At 42.5% G+C, this 21,513-nt stretch overlaps 1 protein-coding gene across 1 annotated transcript in view; it reads left to right on the forward strand.

The window, feature by feature from the left end:
* Window positions 1–2,401: 2,401 nt before the first annotated feature.
* The window catches only part of LOC124775387, a 39,530-nt gene continuing 20,418 nt past the window's right edge, over window positions 2,402–21,513 (forward strand). The window contains exon 1 of the mRNA XM_047250221.1: window positions 2,402–2,674. Within this exon, the coding sequence (XP_047106177.1) occupies window positions 2,402–2,674 (273 nt within the window). The remainder of the gene's footprint in view (window positions 2,675–21,513) is intronic.

The raw sequence follows: 21,513 nt of genomic DNA on the forward strand, positions 1-21,513 counted from the left end.
ATTGTGGCGAAAAAAGTATGCGATGGAGTCAGACGTTGTAACAATGTTGACAAAGGAGACGAGCAGCTCTTCTATTACCGTGAGCTTCGCCATACAGAAGAATCATGTCAATATATCCTGCAAACGCGTACTCAGTCATGTTACTCTAACACACAGACACATGAATGAAGCTCAAACCAGGTCAGAGAGGTAGGATAGACATCAAATGACGCCAGTCAATCCCAAGTAAGCAAACCCCCCCCACCATGACTACGCTATTGCGTACCTACATAGCAAACATGTCTGTAGCAAGGAAACGGTACGTTTCCGGACATTGGTTCCTGTTCAAAGTATTAGGTACTCACTCTCCTCTACAAGTCCTACAAGTTTTTTAACGGGAATTTACGAACACCCTATATATTCTATAGCTTTCGACATGATTAACTTCATCCTTCAAGCCATTATAAACGTGCGAGGTGGGCAGCAGTTGAGACCACCATCTGACGATCAAGATTTTGGTTTTCCGTGATTTCCCCAAATCGCTTAAGGCGAATTCTGGGATGGTTCCTTTCAACGGGCATGCCCATTTCATTTCTCATCTTTCCCCAATATGAGCTTGTCCGTGTCGATGGGCATCTTTAGGCTCATTTAGGTTCATTACGGGGTAGTATAACGACACTATATCATAACCATAACAAGTTGTCACCCATCACGGCAGATTATCGTTCATCGTGCATCAGCGAAAACTGTATTCCAAGAACAGCGAACAAGGGTATCAAAAAGGCTTTCGAGATAGGGTAAGTTGTCACTCTGTAGAAATGTGCCCAACAATGAGAAACCCTGCAGACTTCATCTGCCTCGGGTTATTAATTTTGTAGAAAGACAGCGATTGTTTAGGACTCAGTTCATGGCTGACTCTGCCATACAGATGAATCAGGCAGCAGTCTAGAGTCCCAAAATGTGGATTATCCAGATTTGGGAAGCACATCAAAAACATATCAACATACTAGTTTAACTGTGCTTCTGTTTGTAAGCAGATTTGTTTCATGACTGACACAATACAAAATCAAACTCCTGCGGCGATGACAGCAACAGAAATAACTGGTGGGAATAAACTACACCACTTCATAGTACTGCTAAAAAAATTATAAATCGGGAAGGGAGACTGAGCGATGGGTGGACAGGTATGTTCGTTGCCTAGAGCAGCAGAACACACAGAGCTGGCCTTCAGTTACCTCTTGCGTGGGGGTACAAGATCACTTGCGTGAAATAATATTTTGCAGCCTTTTAAATGAGCTTTCGACAAACTTTCGCCTATCACTGCGACGTGTACCGACGGTTCTGGGGATTTCTAAGAGGACGAGGACGCCCGGCGTCTACCGTGATGCAGAACAACATGGCTACTTTGGGGAAAGTGGTTCCAGAAAACAATGGAGTGACGCTGAAGGATAGCTAAGTGACATTACAGAGTCATTTGCAGGTCATATCCGAGGATGGCCAAGAATGTCTTTGAATCAGGAAAGACTCATCAGTCACAAACCGGAGACTCTGTAGCACCCTATTTGTAAAGAGAGTCTGCGCATCTGGCTACAAACTTGCAGACAAATCAAAAAGCTATAAAAAATGGACCTTTTCAAGATCAACTGATTAAAACACTTGGCCCTTCAATCCGAGTATGCCATTTAAATATAGAAGGAATTAGCCAAGCTAAAAACAAGTACCTATCCAAACTTCATGTAGATAATGATATTGACGTAGTTCTAAACCAGGAAACACATGGTCCAACTTTGGAGGATCTGGGTAAAAGAGGTAGGATCCATGGTTTCTGGCACTTATACTGATGACTCATCTTGAAATGTCCATTCAGATCCAGAAACATAGCGTTAGTTGACCTTGTGACAGTCTCACAACGAATACACTCGAACAAAAATTAAACGCTCCACGAAAATCGGGAAATGAATTGGTGTGTACTTAGTCCTCGTAAATTGTTCATAATGAAGCTGTGTCTCTGGAGGAACAAAGGGGATTCATAGCTTTGTGGTACAGAATGACAGGCCCACCAAAAACGCTGGAATGGCCTACATGAGGAGAACTACAGGAAATCGTCTTGCACTGGCGTAATACAGTAGACACACAGTCAACATCACCTTCAGTGCATGGATCAACGTTCTGATGTGACCACCTGTTATTATTTGTAAAGAAATGTAACATCTTGTGAAGCAAACATATGTAAAAACTGTTTTCAAAGTGATTCACAAGATGTAAAACGTGAATAGAGTTTCATGCTAAGTTCTTTTAGAAAATGTTGTCATAAAATAGTTTTAACTTCTTTCATTCCGTGTTTCTTTGCACTTTTATAGAGATTCTGGCACAAGAAGAACCATATTGCTACATTGTGACTTCTCGATCCGTTCACAGAACGATGGATGCGCCAGGAAGCAGTGGTCCGGAAGTGACTGACTATATCGACCACTCTATGGTGGAGGCGGCCTTGAAGAGACATTTCTCGTGTGACACCATCACGGTGGAGTCCATCGTGGTGGAGCCGGCGAACAAGGTCGGCGCCGGCTACAGCAGCCAGATGTCCAGGGTGACGGTCGCCTTCAGGAAGGGCGAGAAAGAGGCGACTCAGCAGCTGCCGTTGATCGTGAAGGCCGACCATAGCAGAGTGGGGGCGCAGCAGCAGGTCCGTAAGGTGAGATGCAGCGTCAAGATGGTGGTGGTCACTGACTAAACCAAGTACGAAGGCTAGTCATAAAGATGTTTTAAGACCCTGAAAGAGTGAAGTTGTGACCTTGAAACATTGTGATGGTGTTAGCCTTTTTCTACATATTCATGCTTCAAGGTGACATATTTACACCAGCTATGAATGACCTGGTAGAGACGTTTTTGTTGAAGTCTGTTTTCCATGTAGCTTCGACAGATTCCCATGACTCTCCATTTTGTGAGCCTCCTATACTCTGACAAGCATAGTCTGGTAGCATGCTGCAGTGGCAGTTTGCCCTTTACGGGCATAATTTGTTAACACTGCGCCACGGCAGTCCTAAATAAATTCAGCGTTATACTGTCTGATGATGGTTAGGTCTGTGCCTTTTTTGGCTGTCGTAAGTCCACATGTTTCCACTACTTGCTTTATTCCTTTATCACAGGACAAAATCCGTGGTGATCAGGTGGCCAAAGAAGTCATCTGGACTGGCCAAACACAACTGCAATGTTCCTGTGGCTGCTTCAATTCGACAGGCCTTTTCAGTAGGTGTGCAGTCATGGAACCCAGTAGGCAGCGACCTTGTCATATGCGAACTACCTGTAAGATGTTGAAAACTGATCGATGACGGTTTATAACTGTTTACACCATCGTTTCGATTGTGACACGCTGGTAGAGCATCAAGGCCTCCTCGTCCGATTCCAGTTCTTTTTCACTGAGAGATGACATGTCACTTTGTGCTTCGTCATACAGACACGTTCAAGCAGACTGCAAGCCTCTGAACAACATCACTGCTGGTGGTTGTGACCGTACACTTCCACCAACTCGGGGAGAATTGTGGTCTTTTGACCCACTTCAAATGCAGAAAACAAAGTTACTACACGGTACTCGAATTTATCAATGACCTGCGCCATTTTGTTTTTGGCTCCTCTAGTGGCATGTTACTGAATTTGAATCTGTACAAGAACTGCAGCCATGACCCTGCTAACGAACGAAAAAATCAGTGATAATTTAATTTTTCTACTAGGTGGCTGAAAATTTATGACTAATCTAGGTTAACTTGTAAATATAAACACACCGTTTTATTTCTTCGCTTAGTCGATAGCCCACAGAAATATGATGGCAGCAGTTGGAGGTAACTGTGACGACTTGGTAAAATTGAGAGATGTTAAATAGAGGATACTTTCATTTACTGTGTGGCAACAACTAAGTCCAACTGCTGTCATACAGTACTGCCTGAAAGAAAGCAGTATGTAAGCACAGCAGCTAGAACAGATGAGTCCTCGCTTGTCGAATGCGCAGTTTACTGCACGCATTTCGGTTTGAATGATGCGCTGATTTCATAGACACACATAATAAAAATACAAAGGTAATGCTAATTTAGCTTCATTTTGACCATTGTAGAAAGAGAAAACTTAGAAAGTGCAATTTTTATCAGCTTTGTATTTTTTTAAGTTCTCCTCTCAGATCAAACCTCTTGTTTTGGCGACTAAAGATCATCTTCCTCTTCTATGAAATCTGTGGAGAAATACCCATTTTATGGAGGGTGTCACCGGGTTGGTAATACTAACAATCAGGGATTATGGAGAAGTTGATTCGAGTTAAGGAACCCTGATCTAGACACTATTGTGCTAAAATGTATGTACCTAAACGTGGCATGCAGTAATTCTGTCTGTATAACGTAAAATTCACTTATGGGCTATGAACTGCTAAATTTCTGGGAACAGGTGAATCCATCTAACTCGTAAGCTTACATCGTGAGATATGTGGACAGAATGCCACTAACGGATATAACAAAAGTGTGTGAGTGAGACAATATCACGACGTCATAGAACCTGTGGGACGCCACTGTCAACAACCGTTGAGAACGTTATTTTGAAGATAAAGTACTTTATTTACGAGCACGGCCGGTTTCATCAGCTGGTACGCTTGGTATCACGTGCTGTTTTACGCTATTTTACAATCGACGTCCGCTACATAGCGAAACATTGTTGACTATGAACGGTGGATGATCCCATTCTTTTTTTTCATCAGTACATGATTTGATTTTATTTCGCCTGATGATGCAGCTATAATGATGCAAAACCGGTTGTGCCTGTAAAGTACTTACAGCTGAAGCGATTTTATCTTCAAAATGATATATTCAGGCTGTGGCTGTCGTGAATACAAAGTCTTCTGCGTTGAGAATGTAGTACATTTTGCATGTAATGGAAACAAATAGAATTATTACAAAAACATTTAGATCCATCCGGCAATTATGGACGGTAATAAATGACAGTGACTACTCACTACGTCTCAAAATATACAAAAAGCATATATCATGAAACAAGAACAGTAATAAATGCAGGAGACAAAAGGAAAAAATGATATAAAAATCAATGAACGAGTGAAACAGCAGATTTGTCTATCAGCTGATCTTTCCAACATTTGTATTGACAATGTCCTTAAAAATTGTAAATTGGATGGTAATCTAGGAATTAAATTAGATAAAAACACAAATATAGGCGCATTATTATTTGCGGATGATAAAGTAATAATTCAAGAAAGCAGAGACGACTTACAGTTGAGAGCACGTTGGTTGAATCGAATATGTACAGAATACAGTTCTAAATTTCCATTAATAATGCAGAAGATAATAAAGTCGAAAATAGTAATTAACTACAAAGTAACAGAACAGGCTAACAATTTAAATATCTGGGCTGCAACCCGAGTGAGGATTATTATAATAACTTAGATGAAAATCCATATCTCTATATTTCATGGAATATGTGGAACAGGAAACACAATCTTTGACAACAAACCCGAAAAATACAAAAATTAAAGTGTATAAAACTGTGACGATACTATTACTGATTTATGGAAGAGAGAGTTGGACGGAAAAAAAACAGATGCCAGCAAAATACAGCAAGCAGAGATGAGATTCTTGAAGAAGCTAAAAGCCCGCACAAGTAGAGTGAAGAGTGAGAATGTTGTTGGTGCAGCCTTTTGACTCTGAGGACTGACAGCCAGGATATGGAGAGCCCGAGTCCGTCTTCTCTATTCATGTTGTGAGGGTGTTTTACTACTACGTAACACATCAGCTCAAAAGGCTGCATACTACGTTCCTAGCCAGTGGTTACAACACTAGATCGATCCCAACAGCCATGACAAAAGAAAGAAGCAAGATAGGCAAGAAGTGGACAAACTGCAGTACTGTGCGGCTGGTCCCGGCGGAGGTTCGAGTCCTCCCTCGGGCATGGGTGTGTGTGTTTGTCCTTAGGATAATTTAGGTTAAGTAGTGTATAAGCTTAGGGACTGATGACATTAGCAGTTAAGTCCCATAAGATTTCACACACATTTGAACAAACTGCAACTAGCAGCGCGCTGCCCTATGTGACCTAACTGGTAAACAACTTCGTCGGGTTTATGTCCAGCTTGTCTTCTGCAGAAGCTGCAAGATAAAGGATGTGCTAGGCTCCACCAAAGACAAGGTAGATGCTATACATAATGCAGCTGTGTACAAGACGGAATGTCAGTGTGGAAAAGTACACATCAGTGAGACCGGCGGGCCAATCGCAAGCGCATTCGAGAATACGAGTTCTACATTCGCCTAGAACAACGCAGCAAATCTACAGTGACCGCACACCAGCATGGCTGCGGCAACGAAATAAAGTTTAACGAAACCCACATATTTGTTAAGCAGCTAGGATTAATAAAATACAGTATAGGAGAAGCTATCGGAAAGGTAAAACGCACCGGCCAGGGTGGCCGAGCGGTTCTAGGCGCTACGGTCGCTGGTTCGAATCCTGACTCGGGCATGAATGTGTGTGATGTCCTTAGGTTAGTTAGGTTTAAGTAGTTCTAAGTTCTACGGGACTGATGACCTCAGAAGTTAAGTCCCATAGTGCTCAGAGCCATTTGAACCAGTAAAACACACCAACAACACGAACAGACAGAACGGACTCAGGTTTGCTCCATCCTGGCAGCCAGTCCTCAGAGCTGAACAGACGACACCAACTCATGTTGCGAGCATTACCAGGGAGTAACAGGTATAGTGCAGCCTCGGCCAGCAGAAGGAAAACATGAGTAGTGGGACAAAGTTCGTTCTGTGCCACTTTTGATTTCAAATTGTAACGCAAATTGATTAAAATTTGACAGCTGATTGATTTGTGATCCCCTCCCCCTCTTAACCTATTGTTCTTCTAAATAGTTTGCAACATCCTGGGGGTAATCCGTTCTTCCAAGAAACCTCTCCACTCCTCCTCCCACATCCCTCTGGAAACTTTCAACCCCCTCCCTCACGCCCCCCCCCCCTCCCCACAGGACTGCACACAGTGCTTCTCATGTAGTGCACAGACCAGAATCATGCTAACCCCCTGAAAAAAGCTTCAGGTTGCAGCAACCCCTTGATATCGATACCCGAGAAATTCTTGTCAAAAAACATGCTCTCCCTCTCTCTATCTCAAGTGAATGCTTCCTGTTTGTGTGAACCAACATATGCAGACACACAGACCAAGATGCCCCTCCCCCCAACCCCTCTGCCCTTCCATCCACCTCCCCTGTCCCAGTTGCCACTCATGCAGACCTGACATTGGTAATCGGTATGGCCTCACACTTCCAGTGCTATGGAAACCAGTAGCAGATGGAACACATTCGAGAAGAAGCAGATAGTGTCTGTTGTGTGCCACACTAACCTCACCCTTTTCCTGAACAAAGTAGTGCATACCTGGTAAACCCATCTCCCCCCTCCTCCCGCCCAACTGTGGATGCCTTACAAATATTCAAATAGTTCAAATGGCTCTGAACACTATGGGACTCAACATCTGAGGTCATCAGTCCCCTAGAACGTAGGACTACTTAAACCTAACTAACTTAAGGACATCACACACATCCATGCCCGAGGCAGGGTTCAGGGTTCAAACCTGCGATTGTAGAGGTCGTGTGGTTCCAGACTGAAGTGCCTAGAACCAATTGGCCACAACGGCAGGCTAGAAATATTCCACTATCAGACAGATTGACTAATTAATTAAATACACAGCCTATGTGTAGTGGCAGTTTTTTCTGGCATCCTGTTAAGGACAGTAGGAGTGGCACATTTGGCGGGATTTGATCCCACAATTGCCCAGATTTAAACCCTATTTTTCCCCTTTATGGGTATTTTCTTTCCTTTCCTCCTATTAGAGGATGCTGGCACACTTAGGTCATTGGGTAGGGAGTCCATTACGTTTTGTTTTACGTTATGTTTTGGCTCAGTCGCATTCTATGTACTTAAAAAATTTGCAGGAGGGGCTGGCCGGGTGCGTGCTCGCAATATCACTATTGGAAACAATAAGTTGATCATCCAGGAATTTGACATTACGACTGGGTTTTTAAAGCAGTATATAGTTCCTAAATTGGTTCTCTCTGGTGCACTATGTGATCTAAAGTATATGGACACCTTGATGAAAATGACTTAGAAGTTCGTGGCGCTCTCCATCGGTAATGCTGGAATTCAATATGGTGTTAGCCCACCCTTAGCCTTGATGACAGCTTCCACTCTCGTGGCATACACTCAATCAGGTGCTGCAAGGTTTCTTGGGGAACAGCACCCATTCTTCAGGGAGTGTTACACTGATGAGAGGTATCGATGTCGATTGGTGGTGCCTGGCATGAAGTCACCGTTCCAAAACATTCAAAAGGTGTTCTATAGGATTCAGGTCAGGACTCTGTGCAGGCCAGTCCATTATAGGGATGTTATTTTCATGTAACCACTCCGTCACAGGCCGTGCATTAAGCTCGATCGTGTTGAAAGATTATAAATCGCCATCCCCTAATTGCTCGTCAACAGCGGTAAACTAGAAGGTACTTAAAACATCAATGTAGGCCTGTGCTGTGCTAGTGCCACACAAAACAACAAGGGGTGCAAGTCCCCTCCATGAAAAACACGACGACACTATAACACTACAACCTCTGAATTTTACTGTTGGCACAACACACGCTGGCGAATGCTGTTCACTGGGAATTTGCCATACCCACACCCTGCCATCGGATCACCACATTGTGTACCGTGATTCGTCACTCCACACAACGTTCTTCCACTGTTCAGTCGTCCAATGTTTACGCTCCTTACACCAAGCAAGGCGTCTTTTGGGATTTACCGGCATGATGTGTGGCTTATGAGCAGCCACTCGACCATGAAATCCAGGTTTTCTCACCTCCCACCTAACTGTCATAGTACTTGCAGTGGACCCTGATGCAGTTTGGAATTCCTGTGTGATGGTCTGAATAGATGTTTGCCTATTACACATTACGATCCTCTTCAACTTCCAGCAGTCTCTGTCAGTCAACAGACGAGGTCGGCGTGTACCCTTTTGTGCTGTACGCGTCCCTTCACTTTTCCACTTCACTATCACATCGGAAACAGTGGACCTAGCTATGTTTAAGAGTGTGGAAATCTTGATTACAGATGTATGACACCAGTGACACCTAGTCACCTGACCACGTTCGAAGTCCATGTGTTTTGCGGAGCGCCCCGTTCTGCACTCTCACGACGTCTAATGACTACTGCGGTCGCTGATATGGTGTACTTGGCAGTAGGTGGTAGCACAGCGCACCTAATACGAAAAACTTAAGTTTTTGGGGGTGTCTGGATACTTTTGATCACATAGTGTACATTCGGAAGGACGTAAAGGGGCCTACTGCAAGATAGGATAGATATAACAACAACAAATACCACTGCAAAACGAGTCCACTGCAGTATACTGAGAAGCTCTAAACAAGACAAACTTAAACCACAATCCAATCTGTAGTAGTAGTCAGAGACTGCTGAAACCCTTGCACATCCTGTGCACTTGTGTCCCATTGCCCAAACACAGCGACCCACTGCACACTACACACCGCTAGTTGCCACTGTGGGTGCACATCTCAACGATCGCGGCCGGTCTGCAGATGGACTCTGTCAACCAGAGACAACTGCCCGGTTGTGGAGGGTGTCCAGGATGACCGGAGTGGTTGTAATTCGGATGTTATCAATATGTCCAGCGTCAATACTCGCAGGATTGAATCTTCTCAAATATCCACATAAAAATCAGAGAATACTCCCATTACATGCGATCACAAAATCTGCCCAATACATAATGAGTATTATTTTGCTATTCACCCTACCAGAAACCGATACGGTTATACCCACCCGACCGGTTCAGAGGCTTAGGTATGCCACCCGCCTTAATTAACAAATGTCAGTTCGTTCTGGACACTGGCCACCTCTGCCATGCACTCAAACACCAGGCAAATACGTACTGGGAAAACAGCTACATATTAGTCAGTGCAATCACAATTAAATATTGTAATGATAGCGCCAATCTTGGGACATCCAACAATGAGTGAAGCGCCGGAAATACCTCCCGCTGACGACTGTAGCTTTAAAAAAATCTGTATCTATATCCTTTTTACTGGACATAATTTTCCAAGTAAAATCTTTTATCCGCCTTATGGCTATCGATGCGCTGAAACTACAATTTCCCATGTGAAATTCATACTTCCCTTACGACCAGGCATTGTTCTTTTCTTTACACGTGTTGTGACAGTGGCCACAGTAACTTTACACTCCAACGCATACTTTATAAGCCCATTGATGACAGCGATTCTATTGCCGATCCCCTACTAGTAGGTATGAGTACAGTACTTCACCAAAAACTGAATGCTAGTGGCAAGATACGATATTGAGCGAAAATCCGTGGTCGATGCATGTGCTCCATTTGTTTTTCTTGCGTGTGGTACCAGCGTGTCTTAGGAAGAGAGACATAATCGTCTTATAAGCGACCAGGTATTAAAAACGCGACAAACAATATTGTTACTACCACCCTGCATAAAAAAGCGGTCTTAGCTCTACAGCCACTCACAAGTATCACGAACGACATCCGATTTAAAAATTTTACGTCCCTTATAAATCGAAGTGTTGTACTGTTACTAAATGATATGATCTTTCACTTAAATACCGTGACAGTGAATGTAGCTGGTGATCGTGGGGTGTGTATTAAAAGACCGAAATTGCACGTGCTTGTATCCAGCAGTGTAAGCTCGTAATAAAACTTTGAAACCCCCTCATACTGATGCAAGATATTTCCCACGCTAACAAACAATATTTGTAACGAATTCTAACTCGATACCATGTAGAAAGCGTTTCAGAGGTTCTGTGATACATCCATGTGATTATAGATGAGGGAGTATAATTGCTGATTGAGAACGATCGCATAAAGTGCTTGGTATGCTATGTGATCTATCACTTAAACATGCAATGCTAGATTGAAGTCATAAGAAATATACCAAATCTTATAACCAATACACCTGCTATTCAGATGTGTAGTGTTATACTTTGTGGTAAAAATGCTGTCTGCGATTTGGAATCAAATCTTTCCATTCAACTACATACGTACGTCGTATCCTATGGAGATATCTTTTAGTGAACACAGCCATTGGCGAGTCATATTCATACAGCTACGGCAATGTTTCTTACCAGAATATTTAGGAAGACTTCGCATCATATGGGAACTGGAAGAAGGAAGAGGATTTTGCTCCTGCACTGTGGTGCATTTCCAAAATACGTACAGGTACTGCAGTCCGAAGGAGACCTGCGTCCTTTAGGGTGCATTCAATCCTGTCACCCTAACATTCTGTCCTTCCTCATTATTTTGTACTATCCAACGGAGAGAAATTACGAAATATATAAACTTAACTAAAGTCACCCAGTAGAGAAATCGATAAGGTATTACCATGTACCTCTCTTCCAATGTATCGAAAACATATACTGTGTGTGTTGACATCGAGCATATGTGGAGAACCTATTAAAAGTGCAGATATTGGTCCATTGGAGCAGGTGGCCAGTGATCAAAGCTGCTTGCCCAGAGTGTGCAAACATTCCCCACCCATACTGTAGGAGGACCATATCCCACAGACTATCAACCACAAGGAGAGGGTTCTTGTGTTTTTGTTTCATAAGCAGTTTGATACGTTGTTTTTTGCTGTAACACATCAAAGCAGCTGTGTACACAGCCATGCATTTTTTCTACTTTGGCGTCAAAGCCTGTGTCAGGTGCTGAACTGAGATTAACATATTTAGACCCACTGGCTCTCACAGAAAGCTGGACATCTCATGATGTAAATTATGCTGCTTCTAAAACACACAGGATGGCTGAAATTCAAAAAGAGGCGGTGTTCCTCATTGACAAAAATGTGGAGTACATCCCAACAGATGGAAAAGAAAAGTATATACTTATATGGATATGGTATCTGTTCTTTCGGACTTGGTAAGGATGTATTCCACGAGTAATGAGTGTGTTGGAGTGGGACACTACGAATGTAGTGTGTGGACATACAAGGTGAGAATGTGGGTCTCACGGGAAGCGGGAGCGAGGTAGTTCCTGCAGTCGTACTATCCTCTGTGCCCTCGATGGCTCAGGTGGTTAGAATGTCTGCCATCTAAGCAGGAGATCCCGGGTTCGAGTCCCAGTCGGGGCACACATTTTCGCCTGTCCCCGTTGATGTGTATCAACGCCTGTCAGCAGCTGAAGGTATTAGTATATAATTCTAATGTCCGAAAGAACAGACACCATATCCATATAAGTATATAGTTCTGGCAATACCAGCCATGACCTTCTTCTTCTGTCCAAAAGAACAGACACCATATCTATACAAGCATATAGTCCTGGCAATACCAGCCATGACCTTCTTCTGTGCGGATGCACAAAAATTCCCCGAACTCTTATGGGACTTGGTAAGGATGTATTCCAAGAGTAATGAGTGTGTTGGGGGTGGGACACTATGAATGTAGTGTGTGGACATACAAGGTGAAAATGTGGGTCTCACGGGAGGCGGGAGCGAGGTAGTTCCTTCAGTCGTACTATCCTCTGTGTCCTCGGTGGCTCAGGTGGCTAGAATGTCTGCCATCTAAGCAGGAGATCCCGGGTTCGAGTTCCAGTCGGGGCACACATTTTCGCCTGTCCCCGTTGATGTGTATCAACGCCTGTCAGCAGCTGAAGGTATTAATATGTAATTCTAATTTCGATGGAAAAGAAAAGAGTTTGCGGCATCGTGGAGCATTCCCAAACACATGTTCAAAGATGATGACCTCTACCTTTTATCTCATCTTCCACAGTGATAGGGTTGCAGATGTCTAGATATTCCATTTCGAAGAGACAAAGGGCACTGATTGCTCATATTGCAGCCATGTACATGATCACTGTTTTGGTGCTGGTCATCCCCAGAAAGTGTTCCTCCCACCAAGACTCTCTCCATCTCAAACAAAAGCTATTAGTCAATCATTATGTGGCAATCAACAGCATACCAGTGGATAGATGGGTAGGAAAAGACAATGCCGATGTATGACGTTGTACTAGAACAACCACCACAGTTGATAGTGCGATCAGTTTTAGCAGTTTTACTAGTATTCCGTAATTTCTACACTGACCAATGACACAGCAGCTTCCTCCCCAATTTCGGCATCTTCGCTAAAGCATCCCTCCACTACGGTGCATATACTACATACTAGAGTGCAATTGTAGGTACATGACTGAGCAGTACGTCCATTTATGGTTAATTATTGAACATATACACCCAAGTAAACCAGACAGCGACCTATACCAATGGAGTTAGTTAATCTACATAATTCTAGTACACCTATCAGAGTGTGTAAATTATGATAACGATTGCACATCTTTCACTATGTGGATGGGAGCCTCAGAGTATTCCTGCATTCATAGGAAAAAGTTGGACATTGAAAGATTTCCCCACATTGTGTTTTACCAACCCTCGCTACAACACTGTCGCTGATTTAATTTGCAGCTGACCAGAAATAGGGTACTATACCGACTACATTCCACGTCTCGTGCAGCAACAGAGCGAACTGAGTCCGTAAATGCTATTCACTGAAGACTGTTCCACACCAATCTTACTGACGACACCTATCTCAGAACATAAGATTTCTCCAGGAGCATGCATGCCGAGGTGGCTAGCACCCCTTTCGGGGTACAGTGCCTCAGCAGTAGAGATAGCCATACCATACATGATAAGGGGGCTGGAATGAAATGATTAACGTGTATGATCACCAAATGTAGAGTAATAAATTTATATACGTCAGACCAGAAGACTAGATGTGACCACCCAGTAATAGGCAACCACAGTATACATTTTTATAAAGTGTCCTTAGGTAAGTAGCATTGTATTATCAGATGGAGGGAGTGCAACATACAACTGCAGAATTGATCACGTGTTTGAACCTGTGCAAGGCTGTTTAGGCGTTTTAAACACTAACAAACAGTATTTACAATGTGCTTCTGTGTAGTCTCCACCAATCATAACCATGTAGTGTCAGCTAACAAATAACTTACAGAACAGTTGCTGCATGGTTTTTTAACAACATTCTACTGTTTGTCTATTGATTTAATAGTGATACATGCAAGTTGACTTCTGTCTTTGATGCTTTCCTACAAGAGAGAACCATATGCCTATAAACTGACATGGATCTGCGTTAAACGATGATAAAAAGTAGATGGAGTGATCGGCTGAGAGAAGTTGTAATGAGGTACTATTTAATGGTAGACTGATGATGTGTTCTAGAGGGAGAGAGATATCGCAGCAGCTCATTTATCATGCATTTATCCATTTTTTTCAGTTGTTCAGTCAGAGTGCATCAGTTGTGCGGTAAAACTTGCGAACGACTCGTATACAATTGTGTGTTCTGTGTGTAACTTAGACCGCTATTTACCTGCATTCGCTAACAGCGAACGTCTTCATACCGTAGTCAGCAGAGGACTTTCAACACATGTGTGAGGATAATTTTCAATAATGGAAAATCTGTTTCAACACCCTCCTTTATATGAAAGAAGATGTAAGAAAAGTATTCCATTTCTCTGCCATACTTTGGACATAAATCGAGTCTTCAGTTTCATAACTGCAGTGATTCCAATTTAGTGACATGTGATTGTGAGGTACTGCAAACCCTATGTATACATTTGGTTGACAGTTGTGCTGTTTACAGAGTTAATGCAGCATGGAATGTAATTTTATGTCAGACACCGCTGCTAAGCGTTTGTCTGTGTCCCTGTCAGCGGAATTTTCTGTTTCTGAGGATCATTTTAAAGGACTGATGCGAGCATAGTGTAATTAATTTCTGAATAGTACTCAGATTTGACTGAATGGTACTTGGGTGTGAACAGTGGGCGCTATACACTTCCAGAAACCTATGTAGTGCATGTATCTCAAAGATTTTATCATCTTAAAGTTTGTCAACGTAATGAGTGGGTAGAAAACATCCAGGGTGGATGTAAGTCAGATGTCGGACATCCATGTCCCACAGTGTATTAAGAGCGTTGCACTCCACATGACTAATATTTCTGAAACCACACAGCTTTACCATTACAGTGTGTTTAAGTACAGAACCCTGTAGCCTTAGGACTGCTTGTGTTTGTGTTCTGCGATCATTTCTCTCTTGTCGATATCCTCTTGATACTGACCTCAGACACTATAACAACACTTTAGGATTGATAGCACAGTTGATTTATTTATGTAAAATGCTTCAAACTCCGTCCGTTTGGAGCTCCATCACGCATAAACAACACGTTTCTTCTTAACCATTTGTTATATCATCACAACACACTCGTATTTGCTATATACCGATGTTCTTGTTGCTGCTGTTGTGGTCTAAGTCCAAACACTGGTTTGATGCAGCTGACCATGCTACTCTATCCTGTGCAAGCCTCTTCATCACCGAGTAACTACTGCACCTACATCCTTCTGAATATGCTTACAGTATTCATCTTTTGGTCTCCCTCTACGATTATTACCCTTCCAGTACTCAATTGGTGACCCCTTGATGCCTCAGTATCTGTCCTACCAACCGATCCCTTCTTCTAGTCAGGCCATGCCACAAATTTCGCTTCTCTCCAGTTCTATTCAGTACCTCCTCATTAGTTATGTGATCTACCCATCTAACCTTCAGGATTCTTCTGTAGCACTGCATTGCAAAAGCTTATATTCTCTTCTTGTCTGAAATGTTTACCATCCATGCTTCACTTCCATACATGGCTACAATCAACACCAATACTTTCAGAAAAGATTTACTGACACTTAAATCTATGCTCGATGTTACGAAATTTCTCTTCTTCAGAAACGCTTTTCTTGCCATTGCCAGTCTACATTTTACATCCACTCTGTATCGACAGTTATTTTGCTGCCCAAGTAGTAAAACTCATCTACTACTTTAAGTCTCTCATTTCCTTACCTAATTCCGTCAGCATCACCTGATTTAATTGCAATACATTCCATTATCCTCGTTTTGGTTTTCTTGACATTCATCTTATATTCTCCTTTCCAGACACTGTCCATTCCATTCAACTGGTCTTCCAAGTCCTTTTCTCTCTCTGATAGAATTACAATATAAAGTTTTTATTTCTTCTCCCTGGGATTTAATTCCTACTCTAAATTTTACTCTGGTTTCTTTTACTACTTGCTCAATATACAGATCGAATAACATTTGGGAAAAGCACTCCCTTCTCAAAACTGCTGGCTCTCCCAAGGCTATCAGTAGTTCTAATGGAATGTTGTCTACTCCCAGGACCTTGTTTCGACTTAGGTCTTTCAGTGCTCTGTCAAATTCTTCACACGTATCATATCTCCCATCTCGTCTTCATCTACGTCCTCTTTCATTTCCATAATATTGGCCTCAGGTGCATCGCCCTTGTATAGACCCTCTACATACTCCTTCCATCTTTGTGCTTTTCATTCTTTGCTTAGGACTGTTCTTCTATCTAAGTTCTTGATATTCATACAGGTGGTTCTTTTTTCTCCAAAGGTTTCTTTAATTTTCCTGTAGGCGGCATGTATCTTACCCCTAGCGCTGTTTGCTACTACCAGTACATCCTCTATCCATTCCTGCTTAGTCATTTTGCACTTCCTGTCGAGCTCATTTTTTAGATATTTGTGTCCCGTTTCACCTGCTTCATTTACTGCATTTTTATATTTTCTCATTTAGTCAATTAAATTCAATATTTCTTGTGTTGCTCATGGACATCTACTAATCCTCGTCTTTTTGCCTACCTGATCCTCTGCTGCTTTGACTATTTAATCCCTCAAAGCTACCCACTCTTCTTCTACTGTATTCTTTTGCCCTGTTATGACCATCCGTTCCCTAATGCTCACTCTGAAACTCTCTACAACCTCCGGTTCTTTTAGTTTATCCAGGTCCCATCTCCATAAACTCCTAATTTTTCTAATTTCTTCATTGTTAATCTACAGTTCAAACTAATAAATTGTGGTCAGTGTCCACATCTGCCGCTCAAAATGACTTACAGTTTAAAACCTGGTTCCGAAATCTCTGTTTTACGATTATATAAATGACTCTGAAACCATCCGGTGTCTCCAAGCCTCATTCATGATTCTTGAACCAAGTATTAGCTATGACTACATTATGCTCTTTGCTAAATTCTACTAGGCAGCTTCCTCTTCATTCCTTTCCCCCCGTCCATATTCACCGACTACTTTTCCTTCTCTTCCTCTTCCTACTATCGAATTCCAGTCCCCAATGAACATTAAATTTTCGTCTCCCTTAACTATCTGAATAATTTCTTTTATCTCATCTTACATTTCTTGAATCTCTTCATCTGCGGAGTTACATGCCACACAAAATTGTACCACTGTGATGGGTGTGGGCTTCGTGTCTACATTGGCTATAATAATGCATTCACTGCCCTGTTCATAGAAGCTTACCCACATTCCTATTTCCTTATTCATTACTAAACCTATTCCTTACTACCCCTAGTTGATTTGATATTTATAAACTGTACTCACATGACCAGAATTCTTCTTCGTCCTGCAACCGAACTTCACTAATTCCCACTATATCTAAGTTCAACTTATTCATTTCCCTTTTTAAATTTTCTAGCCTACCTACCTGATTAACGGGTCTGACATTCCACTCTTCGATCCGTAGAATGCGAGATTTCAAATGTTCAAATGTGTGTGAATTCCTAAGGGACCAAACTGCTGATGTCATTGGTCCCTAGACGTACACACTACTTAAACTAATATATGCTAAGAACAACACACACACCCACGACCGAGGGAGCACTCGAATCTCCGGCGGGAGAGGCTGCGCAATCCGTAACATGGCGCCTCAAACACCGCGGCCACTCCGCGCGGCCAACGCCAGATTTGTTTCTCCTGATAACGTCTCCTGAGTAGTCGTCACCCAGAGATCCAAATGGGAAACTACTTTACCTCTAGAATATTTTACCAAAGAGGATGCCATTATCATTTAACCATACAGTAGAGCTGCATTGTTTGGGAAAAATTACGGCTGTAGTTTCCCCTTGCTTTGAGCTATTCACAGTACCACCACAGCAAGGCGATTTTTGTTGGTGTTACAAGACCAGATCAACTGATCATCCCGACTGTTACTCCTGCAACTACTGAAGAGGCTGATGTCCCTCTTCACGACCACACTATTGTCTGGACTCTCAAAAGAGACCCCTTCGTTGTGGCTGCACCTACACTACGGCTCTCTGTATCACTAAAGCACTTTCCACCGATAGAGGTTGCTAACCATCCGCACATCTGCAGAGATCTCGTGCATTTGGATGAGTGTCGTAAGACTTGTATGGAACAGTCCCGGCTAAATACCAGCTATGGGCTCAGCTCGCCCTGTTCCTTCGCGAGACGTGGAATGTATCGGGTGTAGTACCCCATTACTTCTAGTCAGCTGGAAATTAAATCGGCAACATTGTTGTAGGGAGGGCTGGTGAGAGACTATGTGGCGAGATCCTTCAATCTCGAACTTTCTCTCAAGAATGTGAGAATACTTTGTGACTCCCGTCCACAGAGGGGAAGATGGACAACGTAATCATAAATGACCCACTATGATCGAAGATACCTTATTGCATAGTAAGAGATAGGTATCGTCAGTAAGACTGATGTGGAACAGTCTTCGGTGAATAGCATTTACGGACTCAGTTAGCTCTGTTGCTGCACGAGAAGTGGAATGTAGTCGGTATAGTACCCTACTCCTGGTCAGCTGCAGATTAAGTCAGTGACAGTGTTGCTGTGAGGGTTAGTAAAACACAATGCAGGGAAATCTTTCAATCTCCAACTTTTTCCTATGAATGCGAGAATACTCTGGGACTCCCATCCACATAGGGAAAGATGTGCAATCGTAATCACAAATTGTGCACTCTGATAGGAGTGCTGGAATTATGTAGATTAACTAACTGCATCGATGTAGGACGCTGTCTGGTATGCTTGGGTGTATATGTTCAAGAATTAACCATAAATGGACGTATTGCACAGTCATCTATCTACACTCGTAATCTAGTATATGGTATATGCACAGTAGTGGAGGGGTGATTTAGCGAAGATGCCGAAATTGGGGAGCATGCTGTCTAGTCATTGGTCAACGTAAAACTTACGGAAAAACTAGTAAAATTGCTAAAATTGATCGCATTATTAACTGTGGTGGTTATGCTAGTACATCGTCACACATCGGCAGTATCTTTTCCAACCCATCTATCCACTGGCATGCTGTTGATTACCACATAATGATTGACTAATACCTTTTGTTTGAGATTGAGGGAGTCTTGGTGGGAGCAACACCTTCTGGGGCTGACCAGAACCAAAACACTGATCGTATACATGGCTGCAATATGAGCAATCAGTGCTCTTCGTCTCTTTAGAACGGAACATCTAGACATCTGCAATCCTGTCACTGTGGAAGATGACATAAAATGTAGAGGTAATCACCTTCTGAGGTGTGTTTGGAAACGTTCTATAGTGCCGTAAATTCTTTCCGTTTCGGATCTGTTGTGATTTGTCAATAATAAACACTGCCTCTGTCTTTTATTTCGCCGGCCGCGGTGGCCGTGCGGTTCTAGGCGCTTCAGTCCGGAACCGCGTGACTGCTACGGTCGCAGGTTCGAATCCTGCCTCGGGCATGGATGTCTGTGATGTCCTTAGGTTAGTTAGGTTTAAGTAGTTCTAAGTTCTAGGGGACTGATGACCTAAGATGGTAAGTCCCATAGTGCTCAGAGCCATTTTTTTTGTCTTTTATTTCAGCCATCCTATTTGTTTGGAAGCAGCGTAATTTGCACCACGGGATGTCCAGCTTTCTGTGAGAGCCAATGGATCAAAATATATTAATATCAGTTTGGCACCTGACACAGATGTCGAAGTCATGGTACAAAAAAAATGCATAGATGTAGTCATAAACTGCTTCAATGTGTTACAACAAAAAACAGTTTATCAAACTACTTATGAAACAACAACACAAGACACCGTTTCTTTGTGGTTGATAGTCTGTTTGATATGATTCCTCTACAGTGTGGGTGACGAAAGTTTGCACTGGTCTGTAGAAACGACTTTGATCACTGGACGCCTGCTCCAGTGGGCCAGTACCTGTATATTTAATAGGATCACCACATATGCTCGATGTCACAATGCAGACGATATTTGTTTTAGATGTATGGGAAGAGAGGGACGCAACAATATCTTATTGAGTTCTCTACTGGGTGATATTTGTGAGGTTTTTATAGTTCGTAATTTTTCTCCGTTGGATGGTACAAAATAACGAGGAAGGAGAGAATGTTAGGGTGACAGGCATGAATGCACCCTAAAGGACGCAGATCTCCTTCAGGCTCCAATACCTGTATGTAGTTTGGAAATGTACCACAATGCAGGAGCAAAATCCTTATCCTTCCTAATTTTCCCGGTAGGAAAGACCGCCATAACTCTTTGTACGATCTTTTCCACTACCTTGTGTTGCAGCAGAAATCTTTGTTTGACGCTAGCCTTACACAAAAACACGGTCTTGTCGTATTAAGTCAGCTCACCCTATTTCTCCACAGGATGGAGAAGGTGGTAGATACTGTGCTCAAACTTATGCTCGGTTCCGACTTAAACTGGAACGATCACATGGACAAAGCTACATGGAGGATGGGAAGAGACTGAGGAACACTTACAAGATGCAGAGAGACCATCTAAAACCACACTGCTGGTGTGCTGTATGGGGTCCTTAGCAGATAGGTTCGAAAAAGGTGACTCACTTCGAGATGTGAGAGTGCCAAGTATATCATGCACCAGTTGCTGTAATCACTAAAACATATCTCCATAGGATCGAACGAAAGTATGAACTTGAATGGAGAGACCTGATTCCAAATGACAGACAGCATTTCTACTAAAAAGTGTAACACTGTAGATCTGAAAAGCCGGTGTATTGGTCATAGGATTTTGTATATTTCTTATGACTTCAGTCTAGCATTGCATTTTTAAGTGATTGCTCATATGTAATCATTCTCAATCAACCATCATCCTTCCTCACCTATAACCCCACAGATACATCACAGAACCTCTGTTACAATGTCCATATGGTATCGAGATAGAGCTCATTACAAATATTGTTTGTTAATGTGAGAAATGTCTACCATCAGCATGAGGGAGTTGCAAATATTGGCTTAATACCATGTACCTTAGCCACATCACTTTTACTTTCGGTGAGATTGGTGATTTTATTACGAGCTTACACTGCTGGCTGTGTCCACCTGTACTTTCGAACTTTTAATACACACCCCACGATCACCACCTATTTTCATTGTCACAGTATTTGTGTGGAAGACCATATCATTTGGAAGCAATACCACACTTCGATTTATAAAGCATGTATAATTTTTAAATTGGGTATCTTTGGTGATACTCGTGCGTGCCTGTAGAACCAAGACTGCTTTTTTATGCAGGGTGACAGTAACATGATCGTCGCGATCGCGTTTTTAATAGCTGGTCGCTTATAAGACGATTACATACCACTCGCAAGAAAAACAAATGGAGCATATCCATCG

The sequence above is a fragment of the Schistocerca piceifrons genome, chromosome 2 (assembly GCF_021461385.2).
Source record: "Schistocerca piceifrons isolate TAMUIC-IGC-003096 chromosome 2, iqSchPice1.1, whole genome shotgun sequence".
In the NCBI taxonomy this organism is placed as follows: Eukaryota; Metazoa; Arthropoda; class Insecta; order Orthoptera; family Acrididae; genus Schistocerca; species Schistocerca piceifrons.